The sequence below is a fragment of the Arachis duranensis genome, chromosome 10, assembly GCF_000817695.3.
Source record: "Arachis duranensis cultivar V14167 chromosome 10, aradu.V14167.gnm2.J7QH, whole genome shotgun sequence".
Taxonomy (NCBI): Eukaryota; Viridiplantae; Streptophyta; class Magnoliopsida; order Fabales; family Fabaceae; genus Arachis; species Arachis duranensis.
This window is the reverse complement of record NC_029781.3, coordinates 5,678,732-5,697,334: the sequence shown is the minus strand read 5'-3', so window position 1 is coordinate 5,697,334 and position 18,603 is coordinate 5,678,732. Positions and strand designations below refer to the sequence as shown.

The 18,603-nt window shown below is 31.9% G+C and overlaps 2 protein-coding genes across 2 annotated transcripts; both read left to right on the top strand.

Annotated features, from left to right (window-relative positions):
- Nucleotides 1-7,396: 7,396 nt before the first annotated feature.
- On the top strand, nucleotides 7,397-12,087 carry LOC107468567 (calmodulin-binding transcription activator 2-like; the record flags this gene model as incomplete). The annotated part of the gene is given in 7 exon segments (XM_021132929.2): nucleotides 7,397-7,707; nucleotides 8,188-8,715; nucleotides 8,986-9,677; nucleotides 10,128-10,513; nucleotides 10,516-10,637; nucleotides 10,887-11,210; nucleotides 11,595-12,087. Coding segments are annotated over 7 exon segments (2,477 nt in total), but the record flags the coding sequence as incomplete, so codon positions are not given.
- Nucleotides 12,088-14,682: 2,595 nt separating this feature from the next.
- Nucleotides 14,683-18,240, top strand: LOC107468682 (probable protein phosphatase 2C 9). Its single transcript, XM_016088016.3, has 6 exons — nucleotides 14,683-15,009; nucleotides 15,247-15,344; nucleotides 16,233-16,472; nucleotides 16,600-16,876; nucleotides 17,454-17,608; nucleotides 17,693-18,240. The coding sequence occupies exons 2-6, from the start codon at nucleotides 15,309-15,311 to the stop codon at nucleotides 17,828-17,830; spliced, it is 846 nt and encodes a 281-aa protein (XP_015943502.1). The 5' UTR covers nucleotides 14,683-15,009; nucleotides 15,247-15,308; the 3' UTR covers nucleotides 17,831-18,240.
- The last annotated feature ends 363 nt before the right edge of the window (nucleotides 18,241-18,603 follow it).

Here is an 18,603-nt window from a genome sequence, read left to right as displayed (position 1 = left end):
ATATTATATAATTATTTATTATTTCTGACTCTAAAAAAAAATTAAATTTTAATTTCTATACTATTTTAAAAGACTATACTTTATATTAATTTTTCTATATCAAAAATTTCGTAACAATTCTTTAGATATTAGTGAGTCAAAAAATTACTTTTAATGAATTTATAGAAATTATTTATTTCATAAGTTTATAAAAATATAAATTTTTTGAAATTTAAAATAAAACACAAAATTTGAATTTCTTTTTTCAGAAATGGTTTGCTGTTCCAATTTATTATATATGTACTGTGTAATAATAAATCGAATCAAATTGAATCAATTTACATAAAGATGTTCAAGAGTCAGGACACTCATGTAACAATAATTAATTTAGGACATTTGCGTAATTTTTAATCTCAAATTATTTTTTTATGTGAATTACTCAAAAATTTAAATATAATAGTAAAAAATAATATTATAACACATTATACGGTTTGAATTGAATTATTGGATCGACTTTGAGAAGTAGATCTAAAATCCGATCCTGCAGTTTGTCCAACATATAATCCAGTCAAATTTAAATTGGTATGGTTTTAATATGTTTTTTATTTGGATTTGATCAAATAAACAATTTAATTTTGATCGATTTAGATTTAAACCTCTCTAATTAAGATTACAAATTAATTTTTTTATATTAAAATACAACAAATTAAAATTTTTAATGTATTTATTTTATTTATTAAAAAAATTTAAACTTTTCGAATACATATTAGCAAATCTTTGTTTTAATGTTTAATATTAATATATACTAGTTAACAATTTACAATAAATGAATTTCTAATGGCTATCTCTATAGGATTCCCACCAACAATTAAAGGTCAGCGTTAGCCACCATTTTTTAGAGTAAAATATTGAGTGCTTCTAGAGGATCAGAAAATATGATGTTCTTTATTAATTAGTTTTTAAAATTATAGTTAGTGAAAATTTTATTTACAAAATTAAACCCATAAAATTTAAATTATGAAATTGTTAAATCAGAGTAAAAGTTTGATACAAATAATTAGAATTGTTAAAATGAATCATTACTTACAAATCAATTCAGATCACTCATTAAAATGCGCGAATTGAGCCAATAATTCAAATTCAATTCTTTGTTTAAAAGTACATTAATAGATTACACGAATGGATTACTCATCTAGTTTATAATATATTTTTTTGTTAATTAATTTTTAAAATTTTAGATAATTTATTATAAAAAAATATAAATGTGTGATACTTTTTATTTCTATATATATCAAATAAAAAGATAATAAAATTATATAGTAATTTTTTAGGAGTATTTATATAGCTTTGACTACGTTGATTCTTTAAGATGTCGTTGTCATATCATATTGCTCAAATATCAATTACTTATATTCCTACCATGTTGACTAAACTAAATTGCTCAATAAAATTATTAAAAGTTTTTGCATTTGATAATCTTTTGTTCACAATTTAATTTTTACACTTGAAACATTTGGAAAACGGAAGAGAAAATGAGTTGAACTCGCCCTATAATTATTCTAAAAAAGATCGTAATTCGTAAAAAATTTCTTTGGATATATAAATAACATTTATGTAAATTATCGTGAAGGGATTGAAATAAGAAAACTATGGAGTCATGTAACGATAATAATATTAGGGCCTAGGGGAGTATTTGCTACTCTCATAAAGTGTAAAGACTCAAAAATATTCTAAATTTTTATTCGTGGTTCAAAATGGTTTATGAATTTTTTTTTTATTTCGTGATTTACCAGATATCACAATATAGTTTGTCTAAGTGTTGCAATGTTTTTTATTACTTGCCATTTTGCATGTCATAATTGAATAGAAAATATAAATAAATTAGTTCTTAGATCAATCTTTTTTTTTATAGATTTAAAATTATCAATCTTTTTTTCAATTCGTTAGAGAATTAATTTTTGTGACTAATAAGCAGCTAACTGCTAACAAACTAGTGATTAACTGCCATACAAATGTTGAGCTATAATTATAAGATGAAAAATGGTTAGTTACCAGTTTTTTTTTCACTTTTATAAATGTATTTTAAGTTTTAAAATTTGAACACATACAAAAATAGTTTTGTAATAATTTAATATTAATAAATTTTATACAAATATGGTATTTCAATAAAAATTATACTATTAATATGGTCTGTAATTTATAAGTTTTCAATCTAATAGTATATATTATAATAAATGATTTTGATACAAATTATTTAGTAGTATCACATTTACTTAAGTTATACTGATATAATTTAATAACAAAAATATTATGTTCACATAAAAAATTAACTACTATATATTATGTATAAATATATGTATTGTTTAATTTATTTTTAATGTGTATTTTATATTTTAATATATCTTTTATATTAATAATTAATTTATTAGTGGTTGATTATTGATGTGCACATAACATACTGATTAAATACTTTATTGAACCATATTACATGACTAACAAATATTATTCTTCTTGGCCAGCAATAATATGTATTCATATTTATAAGAATTTTGCACAAAAAAAGCATATAATTGCATTTATATTTATCAGAATTTACACACATTAATCAATACAGTTTGCAATTTGCACTTAGTGACGAATTCAAAAAATTTTGATAATGGAATAAAATATATATAACATGATTATTTTTATAATAAAAATATTAAATATATATATATAAGTAATTATTTTTTATGTATATATAATATAATTGTTGGTATAATTATAATTTGTTATTATAAAATATGATCAGCCATTAAAATATCTAATTACAAATTAAAAAACTAAAATAATAGTTTAAATAATAACATATAATTTAGAATTTTTTTTATATTTCATATTACGAAAAGATTGGATAATTTTTTTGACAATATAATCAAAATGTCTCTTTTTTATATATGTTGTTAAACAATTATTTAAAAACATTTAAAACTCACCTTTCATATAATTAGCTCTGATCTTAATGATATTTATAGTTGAAAAAGTTTATTGAATTAGTGTAATCGTTACGAAAAAAACTAAAGCTAATTTTAAAAGAAAAAATACCAATGGATAGATAATATTCTTTCAAGTCGATTTCTAAAAAAGAACATCAAATTCATTTAAATTTGAGAATTTATTATTATAATACACATCTAATATGAAGTTCTTAAATTGACTATTAAGTGTAAAAATTATTATGAGGTCAAATTTAATAATTTAATGGGGACAAATAAATCTTATTCTTATATATTACTCAAAAAAATTTTAAATTGTAGTGGGACGCCTGCCCACTACAATGTAAGTAGATCCATTCCTGTTTATACCTATATATTTTTAGAGTTTATACATATAAATAAGTAAAATTTACTTGTTAAAGATAATTTAATATTTTTTAAATGATGATAAAAAATACTAAAAATGGATGACTTCTAAGAATTTCTCTACTCTCTTTGTATAAAGATCAAAATTAAAAACTATTATGTGCACATAAAAAATTAATCACCAAATTATAATTTAAAATTTTAATATATATTTTATACTATAATGTGTATAATATATTGTACTAATAGTGAGATTGGTCTATATATAATAGAAAAAAGCTTTTAAGTATATCGGTATACCGATATTTTAGTATTGATTTTATTTATATATATTACATATTTTTATAATAAAGATTAACGGTTAAAAATTATTGAAATATTAGTATACTAGTATACTTAAAAGTTTTTTTATAATATGATTGGTGGAAATTGGATATTAAAAAAATAATTACCAAAAATAACAATGAAATAATTACTTAAGAAATAAGCAAATAATTAAGAGGGAAATTAATTAAAAAGAAAATGAAGAGAGAGAAAGAGGAGAGAGATTCACGTGGATTCGAAGAAAGAGACGGCCCGTGAATCCGGATATCCATATACCTACCCCAACCCCGGGCCCGGCCCCTTTTTGCAATTTCCAATTTCTCATTTTGCCCCATCAACTTATATAAATTCCCAAAATTTGAGCCTCAAGTTTTCCACTTTGTCACGTCACTTTGTCTGAGACTAGAGAAAAAAAAAAAGTAAAAGAAAAAAAAAAAAACGAAAAGAAAAGAAAAGAAGAACAACACTCGCTCCTCGTTCGCGTTGATCTCTGATTCAGTCTTCGCCATGGCGGAGCGTCCTTCCTTCGGATTGGGTCCCCGATTGGGTTAGTTTCTGATTGCTATTTCCTTTTTTGGTTATTTTTTCAATGTTTCTAATTGTTCGTGGAATTGCTTGGATCCTGTAATATTTTTTTTTGGATTGATTGATTGAAGCTTTGCCAAATTCCAATTCGTAGTTCCGGTATTCCTGTTCACCTTTGTTGAATTGGTTCGTCTTGTTGTAGCTGAGTGTCAGTCACTGAAAATGGTTTTCGCTATTTGGACCTAAGGTTAGGTCGTGGATTTGAGAAAGCTGAGCTGAAATTTATTCGGGGTTTAAAACATTTTTAGAAATAAACATTTTGGATTGTTATCATATTGAGATTTTTGTGACTCTTTTAGTTCAATTGGGTTTTTTAGGTGGAGAAGCTTCATTGATTGCGTTTAGGCAACTCTACATAGCTATGAACGATATGGAGTTTGATAGGTGTTGGTTCAATGGTTTCCCAGAATAGAATATATGTTCCTTTGTTGAATAAAGCTACCATTATCCTGAAAATAATAATAATTGATTATCCTATATTGCCCCAGACCCAAATAAAACCAATCCAGTATTGCTAAATTTCTAATGATTCCAATTCATTAAGATTGCTTGAATAATTGTATTTGTGTATTTTTTTATGACTTATGAGACATACAAAAAGTCACATGTTTGACTGACTGCCATGATATCAATGTATAGACTTTCAGCAACTACAATTTGAAGCCCAGCATCGCTGGTTGAGACCTGCAGAAATTTGTGAAATTCTTCGTAACTATCGGATGTTTCAAATCACGTCAGAACCTCATAACAGGCCACCAAGTAAGATTGTTGCATGCTTACTAATAAATTAATTGACTCATGGCTTCTAATGAAATTTAGTAGTTCTGATACGCATATGGGGTTGAATGAATTGCAGAAGACTTATTTATCTAACATGGATTGTTTATTGCAACTGGGCATTTACAAAGTTGTTAGCAAATTCGGCATTTACAATGTTATTAACACTTAGCAGGAGTTGCTAATGACCTTGTATAGTAGGTGCATTGTTGTGGTTGGACATCGCTTATAGTCCTCATGTTATTCATGTAGTTAAATTAGTTCCTACTGTAAAGACATTTTTAATTGCTCACTATCTGAAGTTAAAGTCTTCTATCCAAAAAATATATCTGAAGTTAAGGTATTCATGTTCTAATGTTCTAATAGATCCTGTAAATTTCAGTTCAATGATTATGGCACTTCAGGAAATTTGGTAAATAATTTTCCCCTCAAGTATGGTAGCAAAAGAGCATATGTATGCATGTTGCATAACTTTGTTAGTTCACATGGTATTTGGAATTATTAATAGTGTTTTGTTGTTTAGCCAAAAAATTTGCTTCGTTTAGGGTTTATGATTTCAGTTCATCTCTTGGTTCATAGTTTTTGCTAAATGATCCTGAAGACGTTACTTCATGATTTGCATTTAATTATTGCAGGTGGTTCACTATTTCTATTTGATCGAAAGGTTTTGAGATACTTCAGAAAGGATGGGCATAATTGGAGAAAGAAAAAAGATGGAAAAACCGTGAAAGAAGCTCATGAAAAATTGAAGGTAAGCTTTAAAGTTGATTGAGTTTGGAGTTTGTGTATAATCAAGTCTTTATATCCTCAAATAATTACATGATGCCGGGTTTGTGGCATTTTTAAATCAAATTTAGGTGGGAAGTGTTGACGTGTTGCATTGCTACTATGCCCATGGTGAAGAAAATGAAAATTTTCAGAGACGAAGCTATTGGATGCTTGAACCGTGAGTATGAAAAAATCTGTCATATTTCACATTTATTTATTTATTATTATTATTTGCATTGTATGCTTTTAAGTACTGCATTAGATATTTCAAAGCAGTTGTAGTCGTTGCCCCTAATTTGGTGGGTGCACTTACTTTCTCTACTTATCGTTGCTTCAAGGAGTTGCTAGCTTAGAATATGCTAATTGGGCAGCTTTGTTGCATTCATAGTTTTTCCTATTGTCAGAAGTTCGTGATATTTTTCTGTTTTTGTATATTAACTATTTCACTGCATCTTAGCTTATTTTTAAGTTTTCAATATACATATACTGAGCTAATTTTTGTTTATTATATATTTAATTTAATATCATAAGTTTTCTTTGTTAATTTTTTATTTTTTAGTTTATTTATTTATTTATTTATTTACTCAGGGATATGATGCACATAGTATTCGTACATTATTTGGAAGTTAAGGTACTTCCTCACTCCCCTCCCTCCCCCCTCCATTTTCTGCTGTTACTTTTCTTTTTTATGTGTCAGTTATTGCGTGTATTATCAACCTTATTTCTATTTTATTTTCAGCTTTTGCACTGTATGTTGATGACCTATTGCTGGAATGCTGGGTCTTTGACTTGGCTGAAAACTTATCTAGATAACATTTTTAATTTTTATGTTACATAATATAATTATATAATGAAATGCTTGAGGGGAGAAAGAAGGGTATAGCTGCAATTCGTACAAATAGCTGAGCTCTCATAAATTATGAATGAGGACATTTTGACTGAGTTTTTTTTTTCCCCCTTAATATTATTATGAGTAGCTAGTGCTGTTACTAGTGTCGTTAAATTAAGTAAATTGAGATTGAATTTTTCTTTACTCTGAAATTATTGCTGTCATATTATTCTTGAAACATATACAAAGCATTTTAAGCTGTTCGGTATAGAAGGGTCCTTGCTATGTAGTTCTGGTTTTTATTTATTTGCACGTTTGGCAAATTATATCGATGTGTTTTTTGGGTTCCTTATTTCTCAGGGTAACAAGACAAATACTGGAGGAAATATAGATAGTTATGATGTTTCGTCTGACTCCCAAAGGACCCCTTCTCCATCATCTGGCTTACCAACAAATTATAGCAACTTGCCTTCACTGAGTACAGATTCCATGAGTCCAGCTAGCAGTTTGGCATCTTTACGTGAAGATGCTGATTCTGGTAACTATGGCTAAATTACTGTGCTAAGTCTTCAAAATTAAATATTATGGTTTACTATTAAATCCATATGTTGCATAAGATTATGAACTTTAGCCCATATAGTGTCTGTTAAATGGTTTGTTGATGTTTTTCCCCCCAGAGGAGATTCACCAAGCAAGCTCCAGATTACACACACTAAATGAGTCACAACATACGCGGAATGGCTCAACTCAAGCTTTTCTGAGATTTGACTATGTTAATTTCTATAATTTTCAGGTGATCGAGGACAGTCTTCAATTTCTGGAGATTATATCCCAGTTGTTCCGGGTGAAAGATTTGGAGGAAGTGATACTACTTATATTGATGGTCAGAAAGCACATAGCATGGCATCCTGGGACACTGTGTTGAAGCAATGCAATGCAGAATTGCAGAGTGATCCTTCGTTTGTACCATTTTCTTCCATACCATCGAGTTTGATAGGAAACACTGTAGAACAAGAACGTAATGACTTTGGTGATCTCTTAGGGAGCAAAAGTAGCCTCACTGAGGAGGCAGGGAGCTCGCAATCTATCCAATCAAACTGGCAGGTACTTTTTGATACTGCTTGCTATATTAGCCAGTACCCAGTAGTATCTAAGACTTATTTTTTCATATGAGAAACTCATGATCTGAGTGACAGGCTCAGTCTGGTGGCATTGGTACTTGAACTGCAGTCTACGTTAATTTTAATTCAACTTAGTGATGAATATGATGAAATGCGTGGTGTTTTTAACTGTTTGATGTTGAGTTACATGTGCTGCACTAAATGGTATTGAATTGTGTTTGAAGCTGATAAAAGGCTAAAATACACCATGTCCTCCCTTTCTTCTCCCTCTAAAGTCGACCCTTCTCAAGATGTAACTGTATACAACCTTCTGCTAGGATGGGTATTATATTAAAGTAACCTTGTTTTATTAGCATGTGGTCAGTTGAGTTTCAAGTGTCTATTATATTAAAAGTTCAAACCAATTTATGAGATTTGGCAATGATATGTAACTACTTACCTTTTGTTATTTTACTCGATCCAGATTCCTTTTGAAGAAAGTTCAGGACGCTTGCCAAACTTCACCCAATCATTGAGTTTGGAATTTGGATCCGATTATATATCTGGTTTAGTTGGGAATGAAACACTTAATGCAAGTTCTGAAATTGATCCTCACCTGTTTAACTTTCATGGTGAGCCGAAAGAGCAGCATGTGCAACAACACTATCCAGAACGGCATGCAGATGGACAATCTCAGTATGCACTTCAATCCAATTCTCTGAATAAAGTTCTTGGTGAAGAAAGTCTCAACCATGCTTTCACAGCAAAGCGCACATTATTGGATGGAGACGAGAGCCTGAAAAAAGTTGATAGCTTCTCTAGGTGGATTACTAAAACCCTTGGAGAGGTGGATGATTTGAATATGCAGTCTTCAGCTGGTATTTCATGGGGTACAGATGAATCTGGGCATGTGATAGATGATTCCTCATTGAGCCCGTCCCTTTCTCAGGATCAGCTGTTTAGCATAAATGAATTTTCCCCCAAATGGGCTTATGCTGAAGTGGAAACTGAGGTACTCGTCTCATGGATAGCACTTTGAATAATAAAGAAATAAATCAACGTACGACAATAAAATAAAGAGAAAATAACAACATTGATGACAGATTCCTATGCATTTTTTTAAAAAAATTATCAGCAACCATTTCCTAGTACATCAGTGTGCATTCTAACAGACCCCTTTCCCCTTTAGTATGTCTTGTATGGACCGTTGTTTGTAACATGAAATGAGAAAGAACCAGATTTCATTTGACAGACATTTTATATCCTATTTTAAACCATGCAGGTGGTAATTGTTGGATCTTTTTTGAAGTATCAACCGGAGGTGTCAACCTCTAACTGGTCCTGTATGTTTGGGGAAGTGGAGGTCCCTGCTGAGGTTTTAACTAATGGAATTCTGTGTTGCCAGGCTCCACCTCATAAGGTTGGACGGGTTCCTTTCTATGTAACATGTTCAAATAGATTAGCTTGCAGTGAAGTGCGTGAATTCGACTATAGAGAAGGCTTTTCTGGAAATGTAGAATTTGCAGATTTTTATAACGATTCAACTGAAAGGCTGCTGCATTTGCGATTGGAAGAGTTTCTGTCCTCAAAACCAGTGTGCCCATCTAAACAAACCTTTGAGAATGATATGGAGAAAAGAGATGTAATTTTAAAGCTTATTTTCTTAAGAGAGGAAGAGGAATTCTCGAGTAAGGAAGAGCAACATGTAGAATCTGATACATCCTCACAGAAGGTGAAGGCGCATCTGTTTCACAGGCAGATTAAAGAGAAGCTGTACTCATGGCTTCTGCACAAAGTAACGGAAAGTGATAAAGGTCCTAATGTGTTAGATAAGGATGGACAGGGTGTTTTACATTTAGCAGCTGCTCTTGGGTATGATTGGGCTATACAACCAATTTTAACTGCTGGAGGTGGTATCAATTTCCGTGATGTAAATGGATGGACAGCCCTACATTGGGCTGCATCCTGTGGCAGGTAATGGTCCTTGAGATATTTTATTTCTCTTTATTGTGCTGAGTTGATTGAGAATAAGTTTTTTCAACTGATCTGATTGAGGCTTCCTGCTTTCGATTGTACTCTGATCCTTTTTTAGGGGGGAAAAAAAGCTTCTGACCTGTTCAAATTAGGATTTGTTTAAGAAATTATGTCCTGCAAAGGCTTAAGTTGCAGCATTTTACATGACCTAAATTCTTGTAAATATTTGAATTATTTTTGTTAAGACTATGAAACGTTTTTCCTTATGCATGTTAAATCAGCTCACTTGGAGTTGCCTCTATAACCATAGCTTTTGGTGTGTGTAAGGGAGATAATATAAGCCTCTCCATAATGTGTTCAGCTTTAAGCATTATATATTATTTTCACCCAAATGCTGTTATTCTTCATAACTCTATTGGTTCCCAATGTTATCCTGTGTCCTTTTTTCAGAGAGCGGACGGTGGTTGTCCTTGTCACCATGGGTGCAAATTCTGGAGCATTGACAGATCCATCTCCAGCATTTCCAACCGGAAGAACAGCTTCAGAGCTTGCCTCTACCAATGGGCACAAAGGAATATCTGGTTTCCTTGGTGAATCTTTATTAACCAGTCATCTTGAATCCCTCACAATGGATGATCAATATAAAGGTGGCAGGCAAGAGATTTCAGTAACAAAAGTAGTGCAGACAGTTTCAGAACGAACTGCTACCCCTGTGTTATATGGGGATGATATGCCAGATGATCCCTGCCTTAAGGATTCCCTTACTGCTGTTATTAATGCTACACAAGCTGCAGATCGTATACATCAGGTATTCAGAATGCAGTCTTTTCAGAGGAAGCCAAATCTGGACAAGGAGATCGTTTAGCCAATGCTGCTGCAACACAGATACAGAAGAAGTTTCGTGGGTGGAAGAAGAGAAAAGAATTCTTGATCATTCGTCAAAGAATTGTTAAAATCCAGGTTCATTCTTCCGCTCTCGTTACTTTATTTTTTCATTTATTAGGGTAAATTACACAGACCTTCATTGAGGTTAGTTGAAACACTGATGTCTGCGCCATTTGTTACCTTCTCCTTTATTTTTTTATTAAAAAAGGAGTGATTGGGTAATTGTTAGATCATTGAATCGTTCTGCTACTTGGGAAATTCATCCTTGCATCCGTTTGCCTGGTAGTACTTGTACTGAGATTTGAATTATTCTTTTGTATGAAGGCCCATGTAAGAGGTCACCAGGTTAGGAAGAGTCTAAAAAGCATAATCTGGTCTGTGGGAATCCTTGAGAAAGTGATATTACGGTGGAGACGCAAGGGCAGTGGCTTGCGCGGATTTAAACCCGATGCCCTTAATAAGGCCCCCATTCAACAGAGTGATCCGCCGAAAGAAGATGATTATGATTTCCTCAAGGAAGGAAGAAAACAAAGTGAGGAGAAGTTCCAAAAGGCCCTTTCAAGGGTCAAGTCCATGGTTCAATATCCAGAGGCACGTGCTCAATACCGGCGCCTGCTAAATGTTGTTGACGACTTCCGTCAAACCAAGGTATGTATAATGTTCTGCTGTCATGTACATGCGACGTCTAAATTTATTGATAAAGAAATATTTGAGTGACTTTGTTTTTAGGTGACTATTCTCGTGAAATTGTCATCCTGTAAAGATGATAGTTGAGAAAGTTTGATTAAATTGTCATCTAACAGTTTTTAATTATCATTTTTACATAGAAAAGAGTTCATGTGAGTAGTCACCTTGTTTTTAGTCTATGTACTCATCACCTTATCACAATAGAACTCTTGATCAAATTGAGTGAAAATTTTATGGTGAGTAGAGTGATGAGTACAGGAAAAGAATTTATCCTATTACTAATTTCGGGAGGCTATTGGCATAATGAATGAATGATCAATAATGTGCTCATGTCATATCTTGCAGGCATGTAATATGGATTTAGTAAATTCTGAAGAGACAGTTGATGGTGTGGAGGATTTGATTGATATTGATATGCTCTTAGATGATGACAATTTTATTCCCATAGCATTTGATTGATTGATTGATTCTCTCTGCCGTGGTGGCTGCTGCTCCTCCTTTCATCCCCACTGTAAATACATGGCCAGTTGGCTTTATTTGGCATTGGGGTTGTCCTAACATCGTCTTGGTGTATATATTCCTGATCAGAAATGACTTGATTTCAATGCTGAATATAAATAGATAATCATAGCTAGCATGCATTTTGGTTGTAATCTAATAAGACATGGTTTGTTTTTCTTTTATGGTTTTATTTATATGACAGGATCAGAATGTTTCATATTATAAATTAGTTCAGGTTTATAACATAAAGTGGTGTTAGCTTGCCGATGTATAAAATGGAATTTGTACACAAAGTGTACTGTGTTGAGAGGAATTATAACCGTGTGCTAAATGCTAATTATGATTTATATTTATATTATATTATGTTGTGTTATATGGTTTCTCTGCTTCACAGAGGACACGTGACAGAACCCCACCTTGCACACGTAGTTGACTGTATTTACACGTGGCATGTCGGCTGTGATGATGATTCCAAATTGCCAACATAAACAATGGAATTAGAATTTCTTCATTATCTTCATCTTTCTCTCTTCTGTAATCATCAATGGATTTGACTTTGCTTTCTGATATCTCCTTCCGCCAATCACTGTACAGATACATATATAGATAGATACATGCATCATGCATGGGGAGTTGACCCATCCGTGTTTGCATTATATTGTTGCACACATGCACCATATTTTTGTGCTTTGGCTGCTCTCTATTGAACTTAGTTGTGTTCATTACGTTTCTTTTTTATTAACATTGGTCTATCAATCTTCAAATGTATATATAATACTGCATGGTTTCAGGAAAAAAAAAGTGTATGGGCGTATTGAGATGTCCAATATCTTTCTAAAACTAATATTCGGTGCAACGTGCTGGTCGGTGCCTTTTTTATTTAAATTGATGCACATATATTGTAAAGATGGAATTTTATATTCATTGGTTGAATACCTTTTGTGTCTGAGCTTTGGATTTTTATATCATGTTTCCTACAAATTCATATATTCATTTACATACGAATACGTGATAAAATCTTAATAATCATCAATTTAACCACTAAGTAGAATACAAGTAATCTTTGGGAATAGATAAATATAAAAAGTTACGTCTTTTACTGGATCTTTTTCAACATCTGTTACAAGCACACAGAAGAAAATAAAACCAATGAAATGAGAGCATTAAGGATAAATAATTTTGGTTTTAATTTTAAGGTGAATAACGCTACCTATATTATATTGCGGGGAATGTTAGGTAAATAATGACTATCTTGAACAACATGAACAACCACCAATCACACTACATCATAATTTAATGCTACTAATTAAATTTAAGATTAATTTACTCTTTTAATTTTATTAATTTACATTGTTTAAACATTATTCAAAAATGTTGTTGGTTATCTATGCTTTTCCATTACATAATTAATTCTAAACCCAGATAAAGGAATATGATTATATTACATTCTCGACAATTAATATAAAAATTTATTCGAATATTACATAATCGATTCTAAACTCGAATAAATAAAGGAGGAGGTCATATTACATCTTCGACAATCAATATAAAAACTTAATCAAATTTTTATGACGTGAAGTGAAAATATTATTTCGCTAAAACTAGGAAGGAAGTTTTAGGTGAATAAATTTCCATAAATTTGGGTTTAGGGTTTGTGGTTGTGGGGGACCTAGGGTTAGTGGTGCTGGGCCACAGTGGTGATGACTATCAAATAGGTTTGATATTGTAATTTGACCACTCAGCTTTTTACTGCAATGTGCACTTTGTGTTTATGGGGTGGACCTGTGGTAGAAATTCAGAACAAAAAACAACAAAATATTTTAGAGTGAGAGAGGAACAGGGTACTAGTATCTGACTTTCTGATAAAATTGTCAGCATAGTACCGCTAACAATTTAACTGCACCTATAGATTAAGCCCCACAAGATTCCTTCCCCTCAAAGTTGCAAACTTTCTGTATTCTTAACTCTCCTATATGGCATTTAATTCTTGTTTGAAAAAAAATAATACATAAAAGATTAATCCATGACACTCTTTTGTCGTCAATTGCAGATTGCATGATTCTATCCCCAGAAATGACAAGAGAGTTAATGTCCTGTCTGAAAATTCTAACCTGCAGGGTTGACTTATTTAATTTTGATCCTTTTTTCCTTTCTTAATTAATAATTATCACCCTACAAACCCAATAAAATACATAATAATTAAATATATAATTATTTTATATTATATTAAAAATAAATTTAATTATAATACTAAATAAACTTTTTTATTGACAAAATATATAAAATAGTTTCAAAAGACAAAAGTAGTCTAAAGAGACTTAAATATAGTTAACAAAGAAATCCCAACATTTTTTTAAGATTCAAATTAAAAAATTTTTAAACTCCTTTGTTCCCTTTATCTTTATTATTCAAACACTGCTGTAAAATAATAATAATTATGTTACGTGTATCTTAAAAAATAATAATTAAATTAATTTTATATAAAATATATATTAAAAATATATTATTTGTAATTTAGTGACTAATTATTAGTGAACACCTAATTTTTTGAAAGAAAAAACCATACAGTAACGTGCAGAAAGGACAATTTTTGATTAGTTACTTTGAATAAGCAAGGTTTTTATTTTTTAAAAACAATTAGAGGGTATTGTAAATGAATTATTTTCCCCTATCCTTTTGGGACAAGAGCTCTTGGAGGAAGTGAAGAGAATTATAGTTAGAAAAATTTGCTGACTTTTTGAGGTCTCCCAAGGCAGCACCCCCACCCTGAGAAGGGTGAGTGACCCAAAGAAAATGGCAGAGATTTTGAGTGTTTATGCGAACTATGAAACCTCAAAAACAGCTGTAATAATGAAAGCCAAATTGTGTCAGCAGCAATAAAAACAAAAAAACTGCAAAGTCAATAAGGGCAAGCTCTTCCTTTTATAACAAGAGTTTTCTTTTTCTTTTTCTTTTTATTCTTTTGCAGTCATTGCACATTAGACTTTCTCCCTAAAACCAGAACGGTTACAATATACAACACACCCCATCACCTTATTCTATTCAATTCTATTCTCTCCCATTAATAATAAGCGCTCTCTCTATTAAGAGGGGCTCTTTTGGTATAAGCTTCTTTGTGTTCTGTTCTGTTCTGTTCTGTGTTATTGCTCTGTCTCTTTCTCTTCTTCTCCTTAAGTGGACGGCATAATCCGTGACCACCCACTTCCTATATAGATCCTCCATCTCATTCCCTAGTGCCAAAGCTCAGTTCTTTGGATTGGTTAGTGAATTTCTCTGCCACTTCTTCATCTGGGGTCTTCAAAAGTTTTTCCATTTTTATTTTTTTAATATTTTGGTCTCTAGGAGGTTTATTTTTGGGTTTTTAGAATTGCTTGCTTGGGTGATCGGCAATTTTCTGGTGATAATTAACTGCGCTTGGGGATTTTATAAAATTTGTTTAATTAATTAAATTATTTTCCCTGACGTCAAGTTTTCATGGAATTTTTCTGTTTTGAAGATTTTAGTAGAAGAGGTAGATGTTGAAAACTAACCGAAGGTGAGGTGAGGCAGCTGAATTACATGGATAATCTCTGTTGCTTCAATTCTGTCTCTCAGGTGAGAATTCCTGCTTTCCTTGTTGTTGTTTTTTTTTTTTAAATATATTCTCTTCTCTTTGAAATGATCATGCATATTCAATTCCTTAGGCTGTGTTTGGTAAAGGATATAGGAGGAATAGAGAAGACGAAAAAATTGTGTGTCTTCCTTCTTTCTTTCTATATCCTTTTTTTGTTTCGTAGACAGAAAATTCGGCAAATTTTGCATAACAACAGAGACATTTTGCATATTTTTATCTCTGTTCTCCAAATGTGTCTTCATATTTTTGTCTGTGTTTTCCTTTGAAGAGCTATGGTATAGTTAGGTGGGGATTAAGTTCTGGTGGTGCAGTGAATGAGGCCTTAGAACTGTCCCAAATTTTATAATTATAGTTAGGTGGAGCGTTTGATAATCTGTTTTTTGCTTCTTTGAGAAGTAGATCGAAAGCTACCATTGTGTTTTGTCTATAAAGTACTAAAATTTTTAAAAGCCTATTGAAATGCACTCAATATTTTGGAGAATGCCAGTGATGTTTCATTGCAGGCAGTTTATTAGGATATCACTGTATCAGGTTCTGAGTCTTTGTAACTAGATTGATTTTGAGTTTCTCAAGGAGGGAAAGGGGCCAAGAGCTGTCCTAGTACAGACTATATAGACTATCTTCGCCATATCTTAAGTTGTGTCCGGCTTAACGGATTGCTCTCACATAAAGGACAATATATTTGGAGGGTGGATTTTATAGGACTTGACATGTTAGCTGCATACTTGAACAATGTAGGACTTAACAGTGGAGTACTAACAACTTTCTTTTATGCTGTGTTAAACTGTGAAATATTTGATCATTTTTGGTTTTGTGCCTCTTTTCTTGTTCTAATTTTGTGATTGTCTTTCAAACTTCTTTATGTTTAGGTGGTTGGAGGTCGTTCTTCATGTAGCTCCGGCAAGGGTAGGAGCTCTCAGTATGCAGTCAAGTATGGCTTCAGTCTAGTTAAAGGGAAAGCGAATCACCCAATGGAGGACTATCACGTGGCGAAATTTGTCCAGTCGAGAGGGCAAGAGCTAGGACTTTTCGCTATCTATGACGGACACTTGGGAGACACTGTTCCAGCATATCTACAAAAGCATCTGCTTTCTAATATCTTGAAGGAAGTAAGTTGTTCAACCAATTTCTAGGACTGAACATTGGGATGTTCAGAGAAAAGTTCTCCATTCTTTTCTGGTATATGTTGCATATTTCACGAAGACTATTTCTTTAAGCTATGATTGATTGTTACAGGCAGACTTCTGGAATGATCCAAACAGTTCCATCATTAAGGCGTACGAGACAACGGATCAGGCCATTCTTTCTCACAATCCTGATCTGGGACGAGGCGGATCAACTGCAGTGACTGCAATTCTAATAAATAATCAGCAATTGTGGATAGCGAATGTTGGAGATTCACGAGCAGTTCTGTCACGGGGAGGGCAGGCCATACAGATGACGGTAGATCATGAGCCCAATACTGAAAGGGGCATAATCGAGAACAAAGGCGGATTTGTCTCAAACATGCCAGGTTCTTAAGCAAACCTTAATGAGCCTTGCCTATTTGATATTGCCTATATTTTACATGCTAAATTGAAACCTCAAGAATGTGTTATGCTTGGGAAGATTATATATGTATCACGAGCCTCATTTGCATTTTCAAAGAGGATCAACATCATAATTTGTTTATAAGAAGTAAAAGTAATTTGCTAAGATCAGGCTGAACTATGCAAAAATGAGAGTTAACCTTCCTCTGTTGATCAAAGATTCATGGGTGTATCTATTGAAACCAATTGTGTCTCTTTGTGATCCATGAAGCTTGAAAATCAAATTACCACCTCTGCTTGACTGATTTTCGATACATGCATGACTTACAAATACAATCTGCACATTTATTAGAAAAGTGAAGGATAGGTTCAACCAAAATGTGTTCAGATTTAAAAGAGTAGTAAAGAGTATTTTCTGTCATCCCCATGCTAATCCAAAATGTGTTGGAATCAGAATACCTTACATGCATATGTGGCCAATATCCTCAGAAATCTAAAGTTTACCAAAAATAAATTGTGTATTCTGTAATCATTTCTTTGCATGTGGATGTTATATATCAGGAGATGTTGCAAGAGTGAACGGGCAGCTTGCAGTGTCTCGGGCATTCGGAGACAGAAACCTCAAATCGCACTTGCGATCTGATCCTGATGTACAACATTGTGACATTGAACAAGATACTGAGCTTTTGATTCTGGCTAGTGATGGTCTTTGGAAGGTTATCCATCAATCTCTTCTTTATGGCAAGTATTTTCCTTAAAACATGTAATTTTGAACTTGAAGTTCTCATTTGTTCTTGCAGGTAATGGCAAACCAAGAAGCAGTGGATATTGCGAAAAGGATCAAAGATCCTCAAAAGGCGGCGAAACAGCTAGCTGCGGAGGCATTGAACAGAGACAGTAAAGATGACATTTCATGCATTGTAGTTCGTTTCAAGTGATTCAGGGTTCTCCTCCATCCATTACATTCAATCTTTGATGACTCACCAATATAGGGATGCAAAGTCCATGCTCCTTCTTCTTCTTGTTCTTCTGGAAATTTCTGCAACCATAGGTTCCCCCATCCCCAGAATTATCTGTAAAATTGATGTTCTTGACATTAGGTGGTTCTATTTTAGCATTTCTTGATTTCTTCAGTGTAGATTAATACCATCATTTTTCTCTGTATTTTGCTTTGTGACATGGAGTAGTGTGACATTTGAGATGGGTATATGGTTAGTTTTTCTAATGATCAAAAGTTAGGCACTCTAAGTTCCTGTGATTCAGAGTGGTAACTAGTACAATTCTTTTTTAAGAGAGTTTCTTAGTATTCAAATTCCTGACTTTATAAGTAAAATTTGTTTCAATTTAACTTTTGGGTGGATATATCCTATAATCCTATTTTTGGTTGATTCTTTTAAGCTTGTTTTTTGTTTTCCCCTCAATTTCATTAGTTAACTCTGCCACTATTACTAATTGTAAATGAGGTTTGAGTAAACCAAAAGTGGAGCTTCTTCTATTATACTTGCATCAAACTAAGCTAAAATTGGTTTTAAATTACCTATAGTATATATGGATTATTTTCATGAAAATATCTTCGTATCAAAATAATAGTAGAAAATTATCAGATAATTTGATAAAATTACTTAACAAAAAATGTTATATATATATAAAATTATCGTGTAATTTATCTTTAATATATATTTTATATTTTAATTTTTATTTACTATACATA